Below are 22,995 nucleotides of genomic sequence, written 5' to 3' on the forward strand. Positions count from 1 at the left end.
GCATGCTGGGGGGAGGCTTTAATGTGGGTTTAGAATTCTTGAAAAAATTTGGCAGCTGACATTTCTGAAGAGGGGAAAAAAGCTCTTTATTGCAAAGATAAGAAGCAAATATAAAAGCTTGATTCATTATAAGTGGTTTGTGTGGGTTTCTTAGGCTTACAGTTTTGTGACAGCTCTCATGAGCATACAGAAAAGAGAAATATTGATGTTTTACTAAAGAAAAACAGGGGTTTGAGCTGGTGCTTATGCTATCAGTGCTCTCCCAGAGCCTACCAGTTGCTACAGGAGTTTTTGTTTTAGCTGTGTAAGTTTGAAATTGTCATGTTTTTCAATTAACTTCCTCAGCTGTCTTTGGTCGGACCCTCAAATCTAAAAAAAATTGCTTCAAAGCCTTAAAATCAGATACCTGAGAGCAGTCACCGCTGTTCATACATCTGGATGCATGGCTTCTGCCACTGAATGTTGTGTTAGAAAAGGGAGCAAAAGGAAGTTGTTGTTACTGCTGTTTCTTGAGGCAATTCCTGACAGAAAGGGCTGGCTCAGCTTCCACATCTCATCTCCTGTGCATCCTCCACACACAGTGCCCAGCGCTCAGCAAATTCTGCTTTGCCAGTCCCCAGCAGTTTTGCCCATCCAGTGTCCACTGCTCCAATCAGTGTCAGGGTGCAGGGATCCATCTCCCTGTGCCTCCCTGGGGTCTGGCTTTTGGAAGCCTTGGGCTGCACTGGGCTGGTGTGCTGCTTCTGCCCACCCTTGCAGGGACCACACTCATGGCCATCCTCAGTTCTTCATGATGGAGAAGCCCTCCAGGTCTGGGCTGAGCTGCAGGAATCATCCTGAGGACCCCCACAGCAATTCCCACTCTGAGCCAGTGAACTCCTCTCCCTGTGCTCCTCTCGCAGAGCATCACAGTCATTGCAAGATGAGGATAACCTACATGTCTGTGATAGTATCTCCCATTTTTCTTCTCTTTTTGATGTTGGGCAACACTTCACCTTCAAGCTGATGACTTCCTCAACCCTTGCATTAGCAGGCCCAGTTTAAATTATCCATTAATCCTTGAGTTTGGGAGAACAGGTTTCACCCTGTGAACCCAAGACAAAAAGGAGACAACGTTGATTTAATTTTGGGCATGAGGGGTGTCCTGTTTCAAAGATGAATTCACGTGGTGGCGTTCTGTGGCAGTGGTGATCCTTTATTCTTAGAGCGCTAAGCAGAAGCAGAAGGGAGTGGATTGTCAATTGTTTGCTGTTCCCACCCAGGCAGTTTGATCTCATCATCCTGTGGCAGCAGTCACATCCCCAAATCTGTGTCCTCAGCTAAACTCCAAAGGCCTTAAATTGATGTCCTTACAGAGTAGCTTTTGGATTGAGCATTTAGTTTTTATAATATTGCTTTTTAATCTTGAGCCCAGCTATAAAGCAGCATGTCCTAGTTAAAAGAAATAGCAATAGTGTAAACAGACTTAAAAAATGAACAGATGCAGCTGTGGTGCTCATCAAGCCATAACCCTCACCAAGCAGGAATAAGCTGGATAAGCATGATTGTTGAGTTTATGTTCTTAAATTGACCAAAATCAATTTTTCCAATTTCTGCGCTGCTTCTGCATGATGGTATCCAAGAAAAATTTCTGAATTAAGCTCTGAGTTTACAACTTTTCAGTAAAAGCCCTAAGGAGGGGATGGTGGCAACAGTATGTGAGGAAGGAGGGGGCTGGATTATCCCTAGAAGTAATACTGTCCATAGAGAATAATAAATTCTTTTGCACTTACATACATTAGTGATATTTTCTCTGACATAATTGGTTTGTGCAGTTAGGAATGAAAGAAGAACCAGCCACAGGATCCTGTTGGTTTTGGTGCTTCTCAGGGACCAATAAATTTGTAACTATTAAGAGAAGCACGTTTGATCGCAGCATCCCAAACACCCTTTCTGGCAGGAAGAGCAGTGTTTTTGGAAATGAAAACATTGCAAAATACAGAGGACACATCCCCTTTTTGAGTGGGAAAAATATGTAGGAATTAAAAATATGGGTATGGGAAAGAATTTTCCCAGATTTAAACACATTTTTGCAGCACCGAATTAAAGTCAAGCTTGCAATCACAGTCGGTGGGAAAAATATGTAGGAATCAAAAATATGGGCATGGGAAAGAATTTTCCAAGATTTAAACACATTTTTGCAGCACCAAATTAAAGTCAAGCTTGCAATCACAGTCTTTTACCCTGCAATCAGTGCTAACAGTTTTTGTGCCACATGAGTTGTGTTCTTCTTTGTTCCCCACAAAATGCAGGCCAGGTATAATGTGAGGCCCACCTGGAGCACCCGCTGCACTCCACATCCCAGCCCTGTGCCCTGTCCTGCTCCTGCTGGACAAGAAAGCTGGGGAGAGGAAGGAGGAATATTTAAGGCATCAGCTTCTTGCTTCCTACAGCTGGGCACTATCTACATGTGCATGTTTGCACATGGTGCCTCCTGCAGCCCTGCCTTTCCCAGGTGGGGCTGCAGCAGATTGCAGGGAAATGCTAAATGAGAAGGAGGGTGTTGTTTGAGGAGATTTGGCTTGGTGCAGCCTGACCCCAGGCTTTGCCAGTCAGGTTGCAGAGCCCCTTGTGCTGTGCATTGCCAGCATGGCACTTTTGGGATGCTGCTCTTGCTGCTGTTGGGCTGGAAGTAAGTGGGAGCAGCTGTGCTGCTGTGCACAAGGAGGAGAACAATAAAGCAGTTAGGGAAGTGTTTTCACAATACTAAAAAATGTGAGTTCCATTTCTGGGGAAGAAGAGGGGAAGCCACAAGTGTTTTGCAGAACCTGCCACCGCCCCAAGTTCAGCCTTGCCCTCGAAGGGCTGGGAGAGGGCAGAACTGGGAGCTTGGTTTTGTGATGATCCAATTCCCTGGATCCTTTCACTGGGCTGAGACACCAGTGAACTGGAAAAGGGGCTAATTTGGAAGCTGGGAACATGGGATCACCAAAGCCTGGCTTGTGAGGTTGGGGTTTGTGGTTTTATTTAGACCTCTCCCTTAGCAAAGTGAAAGGCAAACTTTTGCCACCTGCTGTCTGGCTCCACTGAGGTCCATCTGGTGTGAGTTCACTTTGAAGCAACCTCAGCTTTTCTGAGGAGTAGGTGTTGCCTGTGGTGGCGTTCCCTGGCACCCCTTCCAGAGGGTGTCTCTGAAAACCAGTGTGGCAAAGGAGAAGGTCAGGGGCAGGCTTTCCTCTGCTTCTCTTCACATCTGCACACCCTGTGACTCAGCCCTGTCAACTTCTTCCCTTGGGCTCATCACTTGAGGAAGTTTCACCTCTGCTTCAGTGCTTCCTTGGGTGACCCTAACAACTTTCTTTTTCACTTCCCTTTTGCTCTGATTTCTCCAGCTCCATTTTTTGGGGGAGCTCCTTTTCAAAGGTGTTTCTTCTGTGTCTGCTTCACCTTGACTTCCCTGCACAGCTCAGAGGACATCTTGCATTCACTTCATACTGGCTGTTTTTTTCTGATCTTCTTTTTCTGCTACACCTCCTACCGTCTTTTGTGCAGGACTTCTTGGACTGCTCCTGGTTTTCTTTGAGAATATACTCAAGTAAGTGTGGGCAGGGTCCCTGTTGCAGTAGTCCATGAAACATCCATTTAAGGTTCACTTTGCTTTTCTTTCCTGTTTTCTGAGGAAACATCCCTGGACTGCACACTGGGCAACAGTGTTTTTCATGTGTCCTCCCTTAGATGTTCTCTCAGATGAGATGGCAAGACCCTCTCTGATACGTCCAAAGAGCTAAAATAGAGACAAGAATTCTGTGTCATTTTCTTGCCAGCCAATATCCTACATAGTTTAAGAGGACCCAAAGTCAATACCTGTTTTCCTGTTGGTCCTAAGGGATGTGTTTGGAAAAGCTTATTGCCCTCACCCTCTTCTTTTGAAAAGTGATCTCTCTGCTCTGCAGGGGGAAAAATAAAGTATGTTCTGGATTTTTATGTGTGCTGGGAGTTTGCTGCTCACCGTGTCCGCCGTTTGTGCGCGTGCAGGTGACCGGACCTCGTTCCGAGTGCAGGTGAGGCAGGTGGAGGATTATCCCGTGGACCTCTACTACCTGATGGACCTGTCCCTGTCCATGAACGACGACCTGGACAACATCCGCAGCCTGGGGACCAAGCTGGCTGAGGAGATGAGGAAGCTCACCAGCAACTTCCGTCTGGGCTTTGGCTCCTTCGTGGACAAAAACATTTCTCCTTTCTCCTACACGGCGCCAAGATACCAAAACAATCCCTGCACTGGGTAAGTGCTGCGTGCACCTGGAGGGGCAAGGTCTGTGTTTGCACTCTTCATATGCCTTTTTGCTGTAAATAATGAACCACCCTTCAGCCCTGGCTTTTGGGAATGATGATGATGAGCCTGGCTGTCACTGTGATGCTGGAGCAATTCAAAATAGGACAGCTTCTAATTTTGCTGTGGCTTTGGGGAGATCTCTGCATCTAGACATGGGAAACTGTTGTACCAGGGAGCCTGAAGCTATTTTTAAGTACCTGAAAAGGATGCAGACATAGCAGGCTTTTTTACAGCCTTTAAGGAAAAGGAACCAGAGCCAGAAATTCCTGATTTCTGATCCTAGCTCTGAGTCATAGTTTGGCGTTTGAGTAAATCAATTAAGCTTTTTGTCTGCATTTTACAGATAAGGAGGCCAAGGCAATGTAACTTCTTCTCAACAAAAGTGTTTGGAGGAACTGAGATTTGCTATGGCCTATAGTGCTGATTAATGAGTTTTTGTAGAGTGTTTTTACAGTGGCAGGAGGGTTTTTTCATCTTTATTGCTGTGGAAGGAAAGCAAACTGGTAGTTACAAAAGACACAAATGGTGTGGTTTACTTTGTGGTGATATCAGAGCCTTCCCTTTATTTCCTTTTTTTTTTTGCTTGTGTCTTTGCAAGTGTCTTTTTGTTTTTCTTTTAACCACCAGAGTTGGGATCAAGTCCATTGAACTGAAGGTTATTCCAGAGTGAAATTGGATGTAGGGAAGGGTGTCCAGGCTCAGATGGGTTTGGGTGTTGGCATTGAAGGATGGATACAGCAGCAAGTGCCCTCCTGGGAGAATGTCACCACTGACACCTTTGTAATCCCCATCTTCACCTCATCCATCAGTGGGTGCTTCCTAGTCACCTAAGGGCAGTGAGGAGAACCCTTTCATTTGAGCCATTTGTGGATACTTACATTGTAAGATCACCTCATGCATGGATGCCAAGCTCTGAGAGGCAGATAAAGACAGCTTGCATCAGCAGTGAGTTTCTAGGCCAGCTTTTGGCTCTGACCAAGCATTGGCATCTCACTGCACATTGCTTGTTGACCAGACAAAAATTGTCTGTATTCGCTTTTCACCAGTTCTGTTCAGAGTGGAAACTCAAATGGATTTTAACACTGAAAACTCTTGCTTTAATCATGAAGCAAAAGTGACCACACTGAGCCAGGAAGGTGTCTCTGCCCCAATGGCATTGCACACCACACTCTTCATAGTGCTTCTCCCAGAAATTTGGCATAGCCTCCAAGGGATCCTCTGTCATCTCTGTCCTCCTCAGTCACCTGCCCTGAGACTGGGGACAGGCTCCAGCTGGAGAAATCTTGGAAACTTTGTTTGGCTGGTGTGTGATTTAATTGGTGTGACATGGCTTTTGCCAAGAGAAACAGAGTGAAACATGCAGGAGGAGATGGGTGCAGAAGGAGAGGACGGAACTGGACAACTCAGCAACAAAGGTGTACCTGAAACTTCCAATGACCTTTTATCAAGAACATCCAGAGCTGTCACCTCAGCTTTTCCCACCATGATCAGGCTATCTGTGTGTTCCTTTGGCTTTACCCAGGTGGTTGCTTTTCTTTCTGTGGGTTACTTTAAGCCAGCCTGGTTTTAGGAAAACATTTAGGAAGGATTGCCCACGTGGTCATGTGGTAGGTGCTCCCTTCCAGTCTCCATGTGTCTCCTCCTCATCCAAACCAGGGGTGCTGGCTCCCTGCTCTCTGATGGACTCTCCTTCCCCAGCCTGCTCTGTGTGGGGGCTCTGGCTGCTGCCACGTGTCCCTGGGGCAGTGAGGTGGCTTGTCAGGCGTGGTTTTGTTTGCAGCTATTCCTGGTGTCAAAACAAACCGTTCAGCATCTAAGAAAAGCTGCAAGTAAGCTCGAGCTGCAGTGGGTGCTTTTTGCCCCTGGTCCAGGCTCTCCCCTTCTCTTCCTTGTGGTGGTGACTGACTTGCAGGTCTGGGTGGGGTGCAGCCCTGTTTCCCTTGTCTCCTTCATCACCTCTGCTCCTGACTCAGCATCCTGATGGGCTAAGGGCAACTTGCTGAGACCCTGCAGTGAGAGGTTTCAGACATGGCACACTCCTTGCCTTGCCCTGGGTGCGAGCACAATGCAGGTCTGGATGTGGATCATGGATCAAAAGGGATGGCTCTAATTGCCAGCCAAGCCCAGGGCAATGAGACCTGCCCCACAGTTAGGGGTGTGTGTGTGTGTGTGTGTGTATGGAATTCCCTGCTTTGGGGTCCCTTGTGAGGAATTTGAGTTCTCAGTGATGGTAAATTTTAAATACTCCTTTGTGTAAAAAGCCTCTTGCAACTTACCCATAGTGGGTCATGTGTCAGCAAAAGCTTTTAATTGTACTCTGGGTTATATGTTAAAAGATAAGAGTGAATTAGTGCCAGGCCAACTCCTTTTAAACACATTTCTTCTTAACCCTTCCCATCCCTCTCTCCTGCACACACTCACTGATTTCCCATGCCGCAGGAGCTGCTCTGCTGAGCTCTCCAGGTGAGCACCAAAACTGCCTTCTCATGGTTTTGTATGGGAAAAAAAAAGGTTTCCTGGTGGCCTGCCAAGACATTTCTCTGCCTTAGGGTGCCCCTCCTGCCTTTCTGCTGCGGTGGGAAGCAGAGATGGTGTTTGCTCACCAGCTTGAATGGAGAGTGGGAGGAAGCTTGAGCTGGTATTGGTTATTACTCCATCTCATACTGGGCAATTGCCAGGTGCCTGGTGGTGTGCAGTAGGTGTAGGGTGGTTCATACTGGCAAGAAAACTGGATGACACAGTGAAAATCTGTACTGCAGAAGAGGGGAAAGCTAGTTCTTGGCAATGATGCTTCTGCCCTTTGACACCAGCCCACAGGTTCTGCAGGTGTGGGACACGGCTCCCATGGCCCTCCTGGGCTGCTGGGGAGGGTGGATCTGCCAAAATGCAGCCTCCCTGTCACTGGATTTCATCCTTGGCTGCAGGTTCCCAGTGAAAACCACTCTGAGTGCTGAAACTGTAGAGCTGCATGGCCCAGGGTGGGCTGGTGGTCAGTGTCACCACTCACGTGGTACGTGGAGAGACACATTCAGTCCTGGCGGGATCTCTGGAAGCTTCAGCTTCTGAAAGCCCTTGAGAGGAAAAAAAAAATACGGGCTCTACTGTAGGATTTTGTAGAGAAGTAGCCAGAAGTTGAAGTGTCCAAAATACAAAGCATTGCAAAAGTATTCCAACCCTCCAAACAAAACCTTAGAGACCAACCTGGTAGAGCTGGGAGCTTCTGCAGTTCTTGGCTGCAGGTGTGGTTCCTCCCAGCTGACCACTCCTCTGTTCTTCCCACAGTTATAAGCTGTTCCCCAGCTGTGTCCCATCCTTTGGCTTCCGCCACCTGCTGTCCCTGACGGACAAAGTTGACCGTTTCAACGAGGAGGTCCGGAAACAGAAAGTTTCCCGCAACCGAGATGCTCCAGAAGGCGGCTTCGATGCCATTTTGCAGGCTGCTGTGTGCAAGGTGAGCTGCTCTCATTTCTGGAGGTTTCTTCTGCTCTTCTTGAACCAAGGCAAAGCTTCAGTTTGCCATTTCATGGAAGTAACTGAATTTTTCTTGGAGAAACTGAAAAATGCTTTTAAAAGTAGAGGCTTTTGTTTTTATGTGCTTCTGTAGGTAAAAAGGAAAAAAGGTTAATCCTCTTTCTAGTTTAAAGGGATAAAAAATGGAGCTTTTGCAAATGCAAATTTGGGGCTGAGATTTCATTACACAGTTAGACCTTTGGTGCTGAGCACCTGGGGCAGAGTCCTTCCAGAGTCACATGCACTTGTGTGCAGCAGCATTGCACATCAGCTCAATGCGGTTTTCAAGGGTGTGTCAAACACATCTTGCAGCAGTAGACCCATGTTGAGGGTTGGAGCTGGTTCCTACTGCTCATACTTTCCCTCTTTGTGTGTGGGGGGATGATCTCACCTCTGGGTGCTGATAGCCTTCTCTCCCTCTTTGTCAGCAGAACTGGAGCTGGAGAGTTCATTAGCTTGGTGCCATGTTAGCCATGTCCTTAGGGTTTTTGGAGATGCTTGGAGATCTTTCTGGAACAAGTAGTTGGGTTGCTTCATATCCCTTTATCATGAATGAAAGTGTTTGCTCCACTCTGACATGAGGCTGAGCTTCCCTGCTCATCAGGGCTGGTCCTATTTGCTTTTTCCCCTGTTGCTGCAATTTGCTTTGTGTTTGCTTCAGCCTTGCTTAGTCCTTTTAGTTGGGCATGTTTTCTTCTGGGTCTGAATTATGGGAGCTGGGAGATAGGCATGGCCTGTGGGAGCGATGGATTGCAGGCATGTGAGAAGCCAGATTTTTTCTTGTCTGGGTTGGCTTTGCTGTGCTTCATGGTCTTGGCAGGACTGAACCTGCCCCATTGGGGCATCTTCCCACACATGTTGTTGTTGGCACAGCTGCAGTGCTGCTCCCAGTAACTGTCTGGATATAAAGTGCTTCTCAGTTTTGGAGAGGTGGCTCCCATGGTTAGAGCAGGGATGGCTCAGGATGGTGACTCAGTTGTGCCATTCACCATGTGGGTTTTTGCACTCCCTTCCACGAAGTTACTGCAAAACCAGGCAAATGTTTCCCTATGGTGTAACAGTACTTCAGTGTGTATCACAAGGGCTCATTTCTGAAGTGCTGGTGGAAGGCAGGAGACCTGCAAGATATTTCCTCTGAATTTGTGGCAGTCTCAGATTGCTGGTAAGGACCAAAATCTTTAACTGTCCTTCTTGAATGCACAGCCTGGTCCCTTCTAAATTTAGAAGATGAATTTAGATGCTGGTACCATCTAAATTCAGGAATGAGCACCCTCGAGGAAGGGTGAGCAAAGGTGAGCATGTGTACATGCGTGACTGTTGGCACGATGTGGCAGGTCATGACAGCAAATTTCTGCAGCCACAGCAGTTAATTAATTACTGGAGCTTGGGTGTGGGAAAGGAAGTCCATGGGCCTGGTGTGCAAGGCAGGAGAACTGGCTGTGCCAATGTGACTCATGCTGCATTGGCAGTGCCTTGCTCTGGGCAGAGCAGCTGCCTCTCATCACAGCCATGAGTAGCAAAGATTCTGTCTGTCCAGAGTTAAAAAAGGCAAAACTTCAAGGCAGCTGATGGACATTAGGATGTTTGGTCCCATAGTCAAAATGGGAACTTATTGCTTAATTTCCCTTGTGGTCCCCAGGCGAAGGCCCAGACTGGTCAGTGGCTGTGGGCTGTGGTGAGACTCAACACCACTGAGATGGGTGAGGCTTGCAGACATTTGGGGTGGCAGAGAAGTGCAGCTTGCTGACAAGGATGTTCTTGGCATGGAGTTTGTCATCCTGCAGTGACTAATGGAGTATCATGGGGATTAAAACCCCAGAAGCAGACAGGAATTTCTGTTAGCTCAGGAACTATTCCCCCTCCCAGGCAAGGAGAGCAGCATATGGGTACCTTGGTGACTTCTGAGGTGGATCTCCTCATCACTGCTGTGGCACCCCGTTGCATCTCACTGGCATGCTCCAGCTTTTTCCAGGCTACTTATCACCTTAGAAAGTCCCCTGCCTTGGGGACATGCAGTGTGTTGCCCATGAAGCACTTTGTGCTCAGCATCAAGGGGAGAGGGGGTCACAGCACAGCAGAGCATCGCAGTCTCCAAGCCATGGTGTCTAAACAGGGCCTTCTCCTCCCCTTCTGAGGTGTCAGAAACAATACCTCCTGTGTTGACTAGATGTTTTTACACTGGAATGCATAGCAAGAATTTCTTCTGCATGAGCTGCCTAAGGGCTCTGTAGCACTCAAGTCATGTTTTGGCCTGGTCTTCAACCCAAGGAATGGGGAAAGTTTGTACAGCTAACAGAGACTAAGGAGCAGGCCCAGGGTTTGGCTCCTTTCTGAAAGATGAAGATATGGTAAATGTTATTCTCAAGGCAATGAAAGAGCCAGAGACAATAAGCCTTTATTCTGATGCTAAAATAGTATGCCAGGAATATTAATCAGCCTTCTATAATTACATTTTCCATTTGCAGTATTTTGGTTTCTTGCCATTCTCTAAGTGCAAGCCTCATATAGCTTGGTGGTATGTGTAAGTTTCAGATCTTATATGCTAAGATGCAGCAAGGAGATAATGCTAGATTGGAAAATAAACCATCTTTTGGAATGGTTTTGATTGATGCTTGCTAGACACTGGTAGGTGGAGATAGCCAAGGCATCTGGGAGACACTGAGGTGCCTTTCAGAGCAATTCCAAGTGAAGGAGGTTTTGGCTTTTGATCCCTAAGGCATCCTTGCCTTGCACCTGTATCTGTTTTCTTGCTTCCAAGAGGGTCTGCACCTGAGAAACTGGTGAGGTTTTAGACAAATTGATGAATCCAGGGGGGTATCGTGGTAACTGAGTCTTGGCAATTGAATGGCTTTTATTCAGTGCCCAAAGTATAAATGTAGGTATTTTTTCAGGCATGGAAATGCAGGCTTTGCTGCTTTTTCAATAGTATTTGGAAAGCTGTGCTGAGGTAGCTGTGGCAGTTTTGCCAGTCACTATTGGCTGTATGGAGTGAGAAGCTGTTTTTTTTGGGGTACAGAAGGCAACTGCAGCTGGTTGTAGGAGTAGGGGCAGGATCCATAGCACCCCAAGCCCTGTGGAAACATGTTACTCTGCTTTGGGTCCAGTCCCACCCCTGCTTTAAAAATCCTTCTTATCCCATAAGGATCAAAAACCAGATGAGAGGGTAGGCATCAGTGCTGGGTTTTTTGTTCAGCAATCCCAGTCCAATAAAAATAAATGAAATTCTCCTTGGTTATTTGCTTTAAGCCGAGGGGAGTGCTGCTCTGGGTTTCTCAGTGGAAACTGCATGCTGAAGAGCTGTATTTTCCAGTGCCTTGAGGCCAGTGGTAGAGGCAGTGTGAGATGCTCCTTGGCATGCCAGCCTCCTTGGGGGGCCTTTTTTGTAGGTCTACAGCTTTTTTTGGTGTGGGATCAGCACTGACTTGGCCAGCCCATCTGAGGCACCCTGGTTTGATGCTCTGAGGCATCACATACTTTCCGTGCCTGGATATTGGCACTGAGACTGTGGGTGCTCATTGCTTTTTGGGAGTGAGTTCCTGAGCTGAGCAGCCACAGCAGTTCTGATACTGTTTACGTGGGAAATTGTGTCAGAGTCATGGAGAGTTTGTCTGCAAAGGAATTCTTAGCCCATGATTTAAAGGTGGGCTTAGCAGGCAGGTGATCAGCACCAGCACCCCTGAAGTGACTTTGTAACTGCTGCTTGAAGGCAGCTCCTTTTCTTTGTGTGCAGCACATTTCTAAGGAAATGAAACTCAGATTAATCCTTCTAATCTCTTTGGGAGTTTCTTGGCCTTAATCATTTAAAAAGAAATCAGCTTTGGATACTCAAAGAAAAGTGAATTGGATGGGCTTCTGTCTGGTGGCTGAGTAGACTGAAAACTGCCTCTTACATTATTAGAGCTGTAATCACTTTTGGGTTGAGTTCTTAAGAAGTTACATTTTGGCATGAGGTTTTAGCCTTTTGTCCAGTGGGGTAACTTCAGAGGAATGAATCCTGCTTCCCAGAGCAAAAAGTATTCATTGCTTCCTGAGCTGGACTGTAATGTGCTGGTGCATGGTAAAGGATGTGTGTTGCCAAAAATTTCTTCCTATGGCCTTATATGCATCATGGGGGTCTTTAAAATGTCAATAAAGAAAATAAACCTTCTGTAATTGGGAGGAAAAAGGAATCTACTCTAGAATAATGTCCCTGAAGCAAGAGTTATATTTATTGGAAAGATCAGCAGGCTTTGGGCTATGACTCATATTTGGAGGCGAAAATTGCTCTGGCACATGTGATTCTACACCCTTCTGCATGCTCTGCCCTCCTGCCCTGCCCACGCCACTGCTTTCCAAAGGAAGGGCCTGCACCTTCCTGTAAACAGGGCAGAGTTTGGGTTCTGCTAAATAAGCTGAGCAGTAACTCTGGAGGAGTTGGATATCTCCATCTGCACTGTGTTCCCATCGGTGACCCAGCTTTTCCCTTGTGCTTTCCCAAAGGATTTGTGTGGTGGTACTCTGAGCCAGGGTCTGGAGGGAGGGGGATGCTGGGAGTGTGTGGGTAGGGAAGGTGTGGGGCAGTGTCTGCTGGCAGATGGTCACTGTGGCCAGCTCAAGGGGAAGCTCTGGACAGTGGGTCTGTGCTGTGGCAGGATCTCCCTGCCATGGTCAGCAGCAAGACCCCTGCTCACCCAGCTTGGCAGTGACCTGGCAGCAGGAGCAGCCACTGAGGGGGTTTGCTGCAGCACAGTGGTTTGCAAAAATTTCCTTTGAGCACCTCTGTTTCCTTCCACTTCCATTGCCACAAAGTGCTTCAGTGTGCTGTTGTAGGCACAGATCTGCTTCCCAGGCTGATGAAAACTTGGAAACCTGGGGAAGCTCCATGGGAGGGAAATGTTTGTCATCTATATCTTATCCCTTGACTTGAAAAAAAATCTGTCCTTGCATCTCTCTTTATGCAAAGACAGTGATAATGTCTGGTCCTTGCACAGAGGGACCAAGGAGGGGTCAGAGGACACTTCATGTGCTATGCTTGACATCTCAGTGATTTCATAGGGACAACTACAGCATGTCCTGACATTACCATGCTTTTAAATAGGCAGAAGTTTCTCAGAGCAGCACTGTGCAGAGTGGTTGTGTGGGATTAGTGGCAGCACCAATGCCAAAGGTCCCTGCTCTGCTCTGGCTGTGTGTGTACCCTTGTACCCCTGCTCTCCTGGGGACGGAGCTGCCTGGGGCATGTGTAGAGCTGTACAATGAAATAGCTGAGGCACCATGGCTTCCAGGAGATGTGTGCAGAAGGGGATCAGGGCAGAGTGCCTGGGCATGAGTGTGGTTGCATCAAAGCCTGTCCCCTCAGGCAGGCACCTCACTTTGTCCATCACAGCTCAGAAACAGCCTTTATGAGTGGGCAGCAATGAAAATGCTGAGCAGGGATATTGCAGCTCTTGCTCTTGCATTGGCCGCTCCACAGAGCTGAGGAAACAAGGTCAGATTAAATGTGTGTGGAGGAAATTGGCAGGTCTCCTTTGGCTATAAAAGCAGCTGAAATTCTTACTCTTGGATCTGGGCAGAGAAGGTCTGGTGGACAGTCCACATACCTCCTCATGGCTTTTAAATTAAGTGTGTTGGAAGGAGATGCTGGGAAAAGCTGGATGGGCTCCTGACATTTTGTTTTCGTACCAGGGATGGGTGGACATCAGCATGGTACTCTCCTAATTAATGCTAATGGGTCTGCTGCTGGCCAGGCACGTGGCTGGGACCATGTGCAGGGCGAGGGGTGAAGCGTGGGCTTGGCTGGGGCTGGCTGCTGTCTCACAGGGTTTGCTTTCCCCCAGGAGAAGATCGGCTGGCGTAAGGAGGCATCTCACCTGCTGGTCTTCACCACGGATGATGTGCCCCACATAGCCCTGGATGGGAAGCTGGGGGGGCTGGTGCAGCCCCACGATGGGCAGTGCCACCTGAACGAAGCCAACGAGTACAGCGCCTCCAGCCAGCTGGTGAGTGGGGCACGGGGCACAGCCCTCAGAGACCTCGAGGGCTGGGGGACCTCTCTGGAGACCAGCCAACCCCTACTCCAGCAGCTTTTGGCAAATGCAGTGCCTGGTTTAACCCAGCTTCTGCAATTTGCAAATAAAATTTGCTCTTCCTTTGGGCATCCCCCCATAGTGAATGCTTCTGTGATGGTCAAAAATGAGTTGGTGACTTAGTGAGTTCCTTCAAAGCTCATTGCAAAGGACGGAAAAGTAACTTGGTGTCCTGAAGAGCATTACATTTTGCCTGCAAAGTGTAGAGGAAACAGAATATGTAATCTCTTTTCTAAAATATGTCTGAGGAGGATGGAGTGAGGACTGCCCAGAGGACTCTTCCTAAGAAGGGTGTATCTACACTGATGTGACTACACTAGCAAGTACAACAGAAAGCTGCTTTTATTCATAGCCTTTGACCACAACACTAACATAAGTCTTACTAATAAACAGGCAAACTAGCCCTTTTTAAAAATTGAACTCAGTGGAGGAAACTTCTGGGATGAATGAGCACTTGCCTGCCTCTTCATTATCGCATCCTTCTGCAGAATGGTGCTTTATTCAGCAGACCACATGCACTAATTATGATTTTTGTTCCAAATGTCAACCTGTGAGGGGAATCTGGGTGGCTGTGTTAAGGTTAGAAGCTGGGCTCTACAGTGGAACCCCCTGTGCAGTCCTACCAAGTGGATGTATATGGAAGGAAGCACAGTCCCCAGACTGGCTCCCTTATCTGGAGTAAATGCTGAGGAGATGGCATTGAGATGCTGCCTTAGCACTTCCCTGTTTGAATCTCAGAGGCTCTCAATCAGCCCTTCGGTCTTCAAGTAAATGAGATGGTTTTTCCCAAGGACAGCATTTCAGAAGCAGGCAGGAGTTTTGAACTCAAGCTGGTCTCTAGAAACTGAGCCCTGGGTCATTATTTTGTTGCAGTGTCTCCCTGCCATCCTCTCTGCCTGGGAAATCTGCAGAATTAAACAGCTTATTGTAATCTCTTCATGGTCCCAGTATGCAGAAAGAACAGGCAACGGATGTTTCTGCTTTGGGAGAAAAAAATTTGATACATTCCCACTTTTTGTAGTTCTAGATTTCCCTGCCTCGCATCCCTTGAGGTAGCAGCCATTTAGCACATGTGCATCTGCTGATGGCAAAATAGGAAGTGGAAAGAAATAACCCTGTGTTTTGGGTATTGCTGTGGCTAGTGGTGTTGTCAGTCATGCATTTTAGTGAGCAGTGCTGTAGAAATATTTAACAGATTTCTACTATTTCAGTTAGGATTGTGCTGGTACATCAGGGACTTCATCCCACAACAAAACACGCCATGTGTCTGGAATGAATTTTGCTATTGGGAAGAGAAGAGCAATGAAATTACTCTTTGTTTCTGTGTTACCCACCAGTCTTTCTGCCTGGCTTTTTCCCCCTAGGATTATCCTTCCCTGGCACTTCTTGGGGAGAAACTTGCTGAAAACAACATCCACCTGATTTTCGCTGTTACAAAAAGTCATTACATGCTCTACAAGGTAATTGCTGAGTTGCCTGGGCTGGGGGGAGAGTGAAATGCCTCTTGAGGCCCTGGGGAGTGGAGGCAGCTGCAAACGTGTGTGTGCAGTGGCAAACAGGCAAACATGTGTGTGCAGAGGCAAACACGTGTGTGCAGTGATAAGGGTGCGTGCATGTGGCCACAGGCTGCCCAGTGCAGGCAGACAAGGCTCAGCCCTGCTGGTCCTTTTGGCAGAAGGCACTAAAGCTTCTTAGAGCAAACAGATATAAGTGTGTTAGTGAGCATGTGAAGAGCTAAAATAGACTCCATGTTAATCGGGATGTTCGGACGGCTGCCAGCGTGCAGCGTGCCAGAGAGCAGAAACCTGCTCGGCCCATTCTGCAGTGACTTAATCCCATTACCTAATCCTGCACAGCCTTTCTGCCCAGCTGTGTTTTTCCATCACGGAGTCCAGGGCCCTGATGTGCCACACACAATTTGATTTTAGAGCTGCCCTGCGGGGTTTTGCAGCTCTGGGGATGCAGAGGTGGTGTTTCAGGCGGGGTTGCTTTTGGAAACCTCTGCCGAGGCCCTCGAGGCTCAAGCAGGAACAACAAGCAGCCGTGTTGCTATGGTGGGGATGCTGCTGTTCACCCATGGGGAGTGGGAGGGCTGAGCTCGTTCTCCACCCCCTCTCCTGGGGATGCTCAGGGTTGGAAGGGCAGTCGGGACAGCCGCCCCTCCCTCCCTGCAGGGCCAGATTTCCCGAGTGCAGGGTGGCTGGGTCTTCCCCCCCAGCAGCAGAGCCCCAGGTATGTTTGTTCCTGACCCATGGCCATGAGCTTTGTTTAATATTTGACATGCTTCATTAGCAATGCTTTACTTTTGAAAGCTCCACATTAGCTGGAGCCAAAATATACCATGTACACCACTGGGTGATGGGGCAGTGTGTGTGGCCTGTGTCCCTGGCATGGGGTCAATCTCTCCTCATCCTCTGATTTTCAACATTTTAATTTTTCTTTTCTTTTTTTTTTTTTTAAGAACTTTACCACTTTGATCCCTGGAACAACAGTGGAGATTTTGCACAAAGATTCCAAGAATATCATTGAGCTGATTGTCAAAGCCTACAATGTAAGTGCATTTTAATACCACAGCTGCTGAAGTGAGAAGGGCTAAGAGCTGGGCCAGCTCAGCTTCCCCCAGTGAGCTCCACCCAGCTTGGCTGCCTCCCTCTCCTGTCCTCTCCACACTGCTGGAGCTGGGATGTCCACCCTGGAGAGGGAAACAAGGTGTGTGAGGAGGATGAGAAGCATGGATACCCAAGAGAGCCTGTGGGACAGCAGAAATTTCACCTCATCTCTCTTGTGTGCAGAATTACCCACAAAACACAGCTTCCATCTAAAACAGATCTCTCTCAGAGATCTTTTACCTACCAGTAGGTAAAATAGATTATTTCTTTGTTATCTGATATTCAGAGGCCTCTCAAGGGTGGGACCAGGTCCAGGTAAGGTTTCATTCTTGCCTTGCTCTCTGTGCAGCCCACATTGGTTTTCAACACCCTATGAGTATCACCATGCTCCCAAAGGAGCTCTGCCTGTGTGGCACTGCCAGTGCAGCCTGCCCTGGAACAGTGACCTAGAGTTGTACTGCTGACCTGATGTCATCCATCTACACGTGGAGATCAGGGGAGCAGATCAATTAGAAGCAGCTAAATTGCATGTTCATAGCATACTTAGTGTCAACATTTGTGTTGACTTCTCCCTGAATTCTTATAGGTCAGGTCTTCATGATCCTGCAAGGATTTTGCTGGGTGTTGGGCATGGAGATCTGACCCCATAACAGGTCAGCCCTCAGGTGGAGATATTCATGCATAGGATCTGTGGGCACAGCTTTTGATGGCTGCAAGCTCTTCTTGGTACTATGTTCATTAGTGCAGGGAGTCAGTAAAAACTTCTTTGGAGGAGTTTACACATCCAGAATCCATGTGGGGTTGGGGTGTGCTTTGCATGATCTGTGAAGTTCTTCCTTCTTGTCCCCCATCTCCCTGCAGTTAAAGCAGCTTTTGGTTATGCCCTTGGGAAGAGTGCTTCCCAAAGCTTCACCCTCTGAGGAAGGCAATGAACGGTTAATGCTGCTAATGAGGCCCAGGAGATACTGCTAATCAAAAGCCCAGTTTTCCCAGTTTGTCCCTTCAGGTAGGAGGGTCTTGTGGCTGAGATGCTTGGCTGGGGAGAAAGAAATTAATATTTATTCCACGTTGACTTTGCATGTGGCCTCGGTGCCATCAGGTGGAAACCTCCCTTTGCCTTGTTTTTGCAGCTGTAAGATATATCCATGCCTCCATTTCATCACCCCTCAAGCCTTTGCAGATCAATACTGCTGAAGCTGATGAAAACCATTGGGAACCCTGTGGCTGCACCACTGCTCCCTCTTTCTCTTTGCTTGTGAGCTTTCCAGCACATCCAGCTGGAAACCACTTGGGTGCTTGACCAAGGGGCCCCATGGAATGAGCTGGGTGGGCTGGCTGGCTGCTGAGGCTGGGGTTCGTTTCTCACTGCCCAGGCTGGGGTTCGTTTCTCACTGCTGGGGCTGGGGTTAGTTTCTTGCCTGTTCAGCTGGTGATGGGTGTGGTGGGACCCCCAGGAGTGCTGTGGGGAGCTGGCAGCTCCTGCCTGTGCCACGGTCAGCCCAGGGCCACCCAAACCTGGCGCCCACCCAGCCTGTCTCCTCTTGGTAGCTTTGTTTTTTTCCTGAAATGAGGGAGGAAATTCTCACTGAAGGAGATGGCTAAAATTCTGTTTCCCAAATGGGAGTGAACCTTTTTTAGTCCCTGTGCAAGGGAAAGTCTGAGCCTGGAGAAATCCAGGGCTGTCTTCTCCTGTGGGGTGGCAGTGGCTGATGTTCCGGGCCTGGGCTCAGTCCCTCTCCCTCAGTGTTTTCCCCGTCTCTGGTCCTCTCTCATCTCCTTCCCCTCACTGATGCACACATCAGACTTGCTCAGGGCTTATGTTACCCTCAAGATTCCTTTTCCCCATCTCTTCATCTTCCATCTCCCTTTTCATCTGCCCAGCATGCTGTCCCCTCTCCCTCATCCCTCCAGGTGTGAAGCAAAAGAGAACAGGGACTGCTTTCTCCCTGCCCTTCCCCCAAATCTCAAGATACCTGGGAGATGGAAAAGCTCATGGGAAGCTGTGTCCAGACACAGGGCTGGGCTTGGACTGATGAGAGCAAATGGCATGCTGGTTTAAGAAGCACTTTCCTAAACCAAATCCAGGCAGGTCCTGGGAGTGTTTCTTGTTACAACCACCAGTTGCCCTCCGTGGTGGCTGTGGTGTTGTCAGAAGACACTGGTGTGTAACAGTGCCAAGGGGCTGATAACAATGGCACTGCATTTAGGGTAGCAGCAGGACTATACAGGGCTCATAAGAGGATTTGTGTAGGAACATAGGATGAGCTGTGCAAGGCCATACTGAGGCCTGGCCTGGTGTCCTGTTTTCTGCTATGCTACCTCTGGAAAAGACGACAGGGGAGCATGTCAGAGTAGCAGCTAATTCCTACAGGATGATTTGGCCACTGCAGCATCCATAGATTAATTGGCAGTTGGCACATGCAGTGTTCACCCCCTAGGCAATGGATGCTCCATGTGGTCCCAGTTGTTACCCCATGAAGAGCTTCTCTGTTACAGTAGAGAGATGGGAATTATTCCTTTCTTTCCTCAAGGACTGTTTAGATTCACCCGGCCAAAACTCATTTATTTCCTGTCCGTTTCTAGAAGCGTTGGCTCTTTGCTGGCATGTGAACCCTGCTTTTGTCATCACATGTATTGGCAAGGGGTCTGAATTAGCACTTTTCCTTAATCTGGCCTCTTTGGTGAGGGCTGGGGACAAGGGGAAGAGGGATGGAGCTGGAAGCTGGCTTTGGGTAATGAGCATATTTGTGCAGAAAGCTCCATTTTGAAAAACTTTATCATTTTTGGACACCACTGGTATGAAAATCAGTTCCAGCCCTTGGAAGAATTAAACAAAACAATGTCATTCTGAATTAATATTTATAAACTTCATTTTGTTGTGACTTAAAAAGTCTGTGTATGCAGCAGGGCAGAGTTAAGAAGCAGAAGAAAGGAGTAAAAGCACACCAAAACCTCACAGATGGAAAATGCTCTTCACTTTGAAAAGTTTTTTCAAAGAAAGAGATTTTTCATTAATTTTTTTCCCATGGTGCTGTTTGCAGCTGACTCTTACAGAAGGGTGCTTTTTGTTCAGCTTTTTCTTCTAAGAGGGAGAATACATTTTTCTGACCAGTTGGGTGAAATGAAGGAAGCAGGACAGAGTTAGTGCAGTTTCATGTCTTCTCTGTGCTGCACAGTAGACATTGTAGGACAGCTGCCAGTGGAGAATCAGGCTTTGCACTTTGCTCAGGAGCTGGGTTATGGGGAGGAGAAGGTGCAGATGTGCACAGAAAGCTCTGACCTTCAATTCAGAGATATTCTGTTTCTGGTGGAGAAGGTTTTCTTCTTTGTCTTGTGCACCTGTATGTTTCCAGTGCTGGCTGCAGTGTCCATTACACCCTGCAGGGGTGGCAGGCAGCTCCCTGTGAATCTACTTGTGATCATCAGAACTCTTCTGGGCTGGTTGAGTCAAACTCAAATGACAATGTGTGTGCAGGGGTGATTTTTTTTCATATCGGTGCAGAGATGTCCTACTCACCCTCTGGAAACAGCAGGAGAAGAGACTGAAGCAGAAGAAGCCCTTCTGTCTTTGGGAGCTTGATGGTTTGCTTTCCCCTTGTGTTTCCAGAGTATTCGTTCCAAGGTGGAGCTCACAGTCTGGGACAGCCCTGAGGACATTGGCTTGACCTTCACTGCCACCTGCCAGGATGGGCTGTCCTATCCTGGGCTCAGGAAGTGTGGGGACCTCAAAATTGGAGATACGGTGAGTCTGCCTTTTAATCTGTTCCCTGGAGAGGCTCTTTCACCTGCTTCCCTCCGTTGATGAGTGGTCCTGGGCAATAAAACACAGTTTTGCTCATTTTCCTCTGCTTTCCTCATGATGATACAGAAACCCACAGGGAGTGGCTCTGCTAGAAGTAGTTCTGGGTGGTGCAGGTCAGTCCAAGGTGAGCTGTAGGAAAGAGGGAAAGCATCTTGTCTACTGTACTGAGCTAAAGGTCCTGATTAGGCAGCAGGATGCAATAGTCAAAAACAGGCTTTTTTCCCTTATTCACAGATATTCACATCACACTCTCTCCTGTGAAATTCCATAGGCAGCAATCCTCCTCTCCTGTGTTCAGTTCCTACGTTATTATATAGCAGCACAGATTGAAATAAATATTAACATGGCATAATCCATCCTGTGCTTTTTAAAAAGCAGGGAAGCTAAGCTTTGCTTGTTTAAATTGAGTGTTGATGCAGATAAATGAGTTGATGGGCTGCAGGGCTAGGGCAGGGGGGCTCAGGTTGGTGGGGAATCTCCTCCTTTTCTTCAGACTTTTGCTGTGTGAGGCCATGCGTATGGGTTCATTAGCAGCCTGATTGCCTTATTTGAGAAGAGTGACTCTGCAAACATACCTCAGGGCTCTCAGTGCTGTGACATATAAAAATAGTTTGAAAGAGTCAACAGTAGCTGGAGTTTTACCCCACCAAATAAGGATCATGTGAGATGTTAAACAGGGAAGTGGCCTTGCTTTTTAAACTGAATTTACTGGGTCCTGGATAGGTAGGTAGAAGCAATCCCTGTAGCTCCTTGGATGGCTCCAGCTGCTGCAGCTTGTGCCATAAAGGATCTGGCTGTGAGTGCAGCAGGAGCTGGTGCTGGCGCCGCTCCATTTTAGGGGAACCCTGAGTGTCAAGGTGCCTGCACAGGCAGAGACACCACAGGGTGGTGGGGTCATGTACCTCCACCCCCTCTTTTCAGCTGCTTTCTGCCCCACTGCTTTCAGGAGGTTTGACTCCTGCTAAGGAAGTTTCCCCAAAGAGGATCATGCTGGCACTGGGCCCTAATCTGCCAGGGCTTAGTCCTGGGGCTGTGGGTGTCAGTGGGTGAAAGGGAGCAGGATTACTCTGATCCCCTTAGCTTGCTTTCTGATCTCCTCCTCTGTAATTTGAGCTTCTACCCTAATTGCTTCAGGCCTTGGGAATGGGAGGGGGTCAAGGGAGGTTTCCTGGGGGTGCAGCTCCCCTACCAGGGGAGGCTGCAGCATCTTCATCTGCACATCCCCCCTTGACCTGTGGGACAGTGATGTCAGTGAGAGCTTGAGGTGACCCCCAAATGTCCCCAGAGAGAAAGCATTCCTTCCTGAGGCCTAGGAAAGGGTCTCATTTCCTTGGAATAAGGTTAATCCTCCTTGCTAACTGGCAGCTCTGGGCAGTGCTGACCAGCCCTAACAAAGAGCAGGATTAAATCAGGGGCTAAGCAAGCAACCAAAGTATGGTCTTGGTTTTCTCAAGGAGAAAATCCCTGACACTGGATTGTAGCAACATAAAACAAGTAGGGGTGTGATGTATAGCCATTTAATGATGTGCAGAACCCTTCTGAAGCCAGGCTTGATAGAAGCATCCATTCAAAATGGCCTGTGAGCAGCATGCCAACAGCTAGGGACTGTGGTGCTGATACACATTTCCACATGCAAATCAGGAGTCCCATAAAACCTTCTAAATCCATGATCTTATAGGCACCTTGGGTTCTTGGCTGTGCTGGTTAGATCTTGTTTTGAGAGAGTTTTCTATTTTTAGTAGCATGAAAACTGGGTTATTTGCTAGAGTTTTGCCCTGTTTGTTTCATGGAAATAGGCAGGTTCCTTCCCACTTCACAGAAACCAGTGGTGCCTGATGGGGAAAATTGCTCTGGATGCCTGACAGCAGAGAGTTTTAAAATGCTTTGGATGCCCAGCTCCTCACGTTGGTGCATTGAGCTGCAAGTGCCTTTGCTGGATGTGCCATTTTTTGGGTTTTTTTTTTTTGCACACCTGGGAGCGAAGCTCTGACGTGCTGAGTTCCCTGGAATTGCTCCATGGATTTTCCCCAGCACATTTGCTCTTCCCTGCCAGGAAGCACCACTGGCAGCTACTTGGGGGCTGTGCCTGTGAAAAATGTGTATTTTATGATTGGCTTTTCGCAAATATTAAATTGACTCTTATATGTGTTGTGTTAGAAAGTAATGCTGTATTAATTCTCTTAAGTAGTGTGTTAAATATAGTTTTAGGTTATAAAAAATGTTAAAATAGAAACTATGCTATTGTGAAAAACGCCAATCAGTTGTTTTTAAAATTTTAAAAGTTTAATAGTAATAAAATGGTTATAAAAATAGTAATACGATTAGAGTAATAATAATTTGGACAATTTGAATTAGAACAATACAAGACAATAGAGACAAAGTGTTACAGACATCCGGGTACCTTTTTCTGGGCAGCACGAGCCCGAAAAAGGACACACATTAAAAGAGGATTAACCCTTAAAAACAATAGCCTGTTGCATATTCATACATCTCATACATGATGCATAAATTCCATTCAAACACAGGATTCTGTCTGGTCATCGTCAACTTCTTCTTCTGAATCCTAACAACACCTTTGAGGCAGGAAGAAGATTGTTTCTTCTGATAAGATGGCAATAAATTCTGAAAGATTTAGGTGTCCTGTGGCTGCTATCTCGCTGTGAGTCCTTTCTTTAAAAAAAGTATCCTACATAG

At 47.6% G+C, this 22,995-nt stretch overlaps 1 protein-coding gene across 1 annotated transcript in view; it reads left to right on the plus strand.

Annotated features, from left to right (window-relative positions):
* Positions 1-22,995, plus strand: part of ITGB5 (integrin subunit beta 5) — a 55,062-nt gene that overhangs the window by 7,760 nt on the left and 24,307 nt on the right. Inside the window, exons 3-8 of the mRNA XM_031057216.1 lie at positions 4,015-4,264; positions 7,598-7,766; positions 13,642-13,803; positions 15,255-15,350; positions 16,352-16,441; positions 20,107-20,241. Of these exons, the coding sequence (XP_030913076.1) occupies positions 4,083-4,264; positions 7,598-7,766; positions 13,642-13,803; positions 15,255-15,350; positions 16,352-16,441; positions 20,107-20,241 (834 nt within the window). The 5' untranslated portion in view covers positions 4,015-4,082. The remainder of the gene's footprint in view (positions 1-4,014; positions 4,265-7,597; positions 7,767-13,641; positions 13,804-15,254; positions 15,351-16,351; positions 16,442-20,106; positions 20,242-22,995) is intronic.

This window comes from Geospiza fortis, unplaced genomic scaffold (genome assembly GCF_000277835.1).
Source record: "Geospiza fortis unplaced genomic scaffold, GeoFor_1.0 scaffold112, whole genome shotgun sequence".
NCBI classification, from domain to species: Eukaryota; Metazoa; Chordata; class Aves; order Passeriformes; family Thraupidae; genus Geospiza; species Geospiza fortis.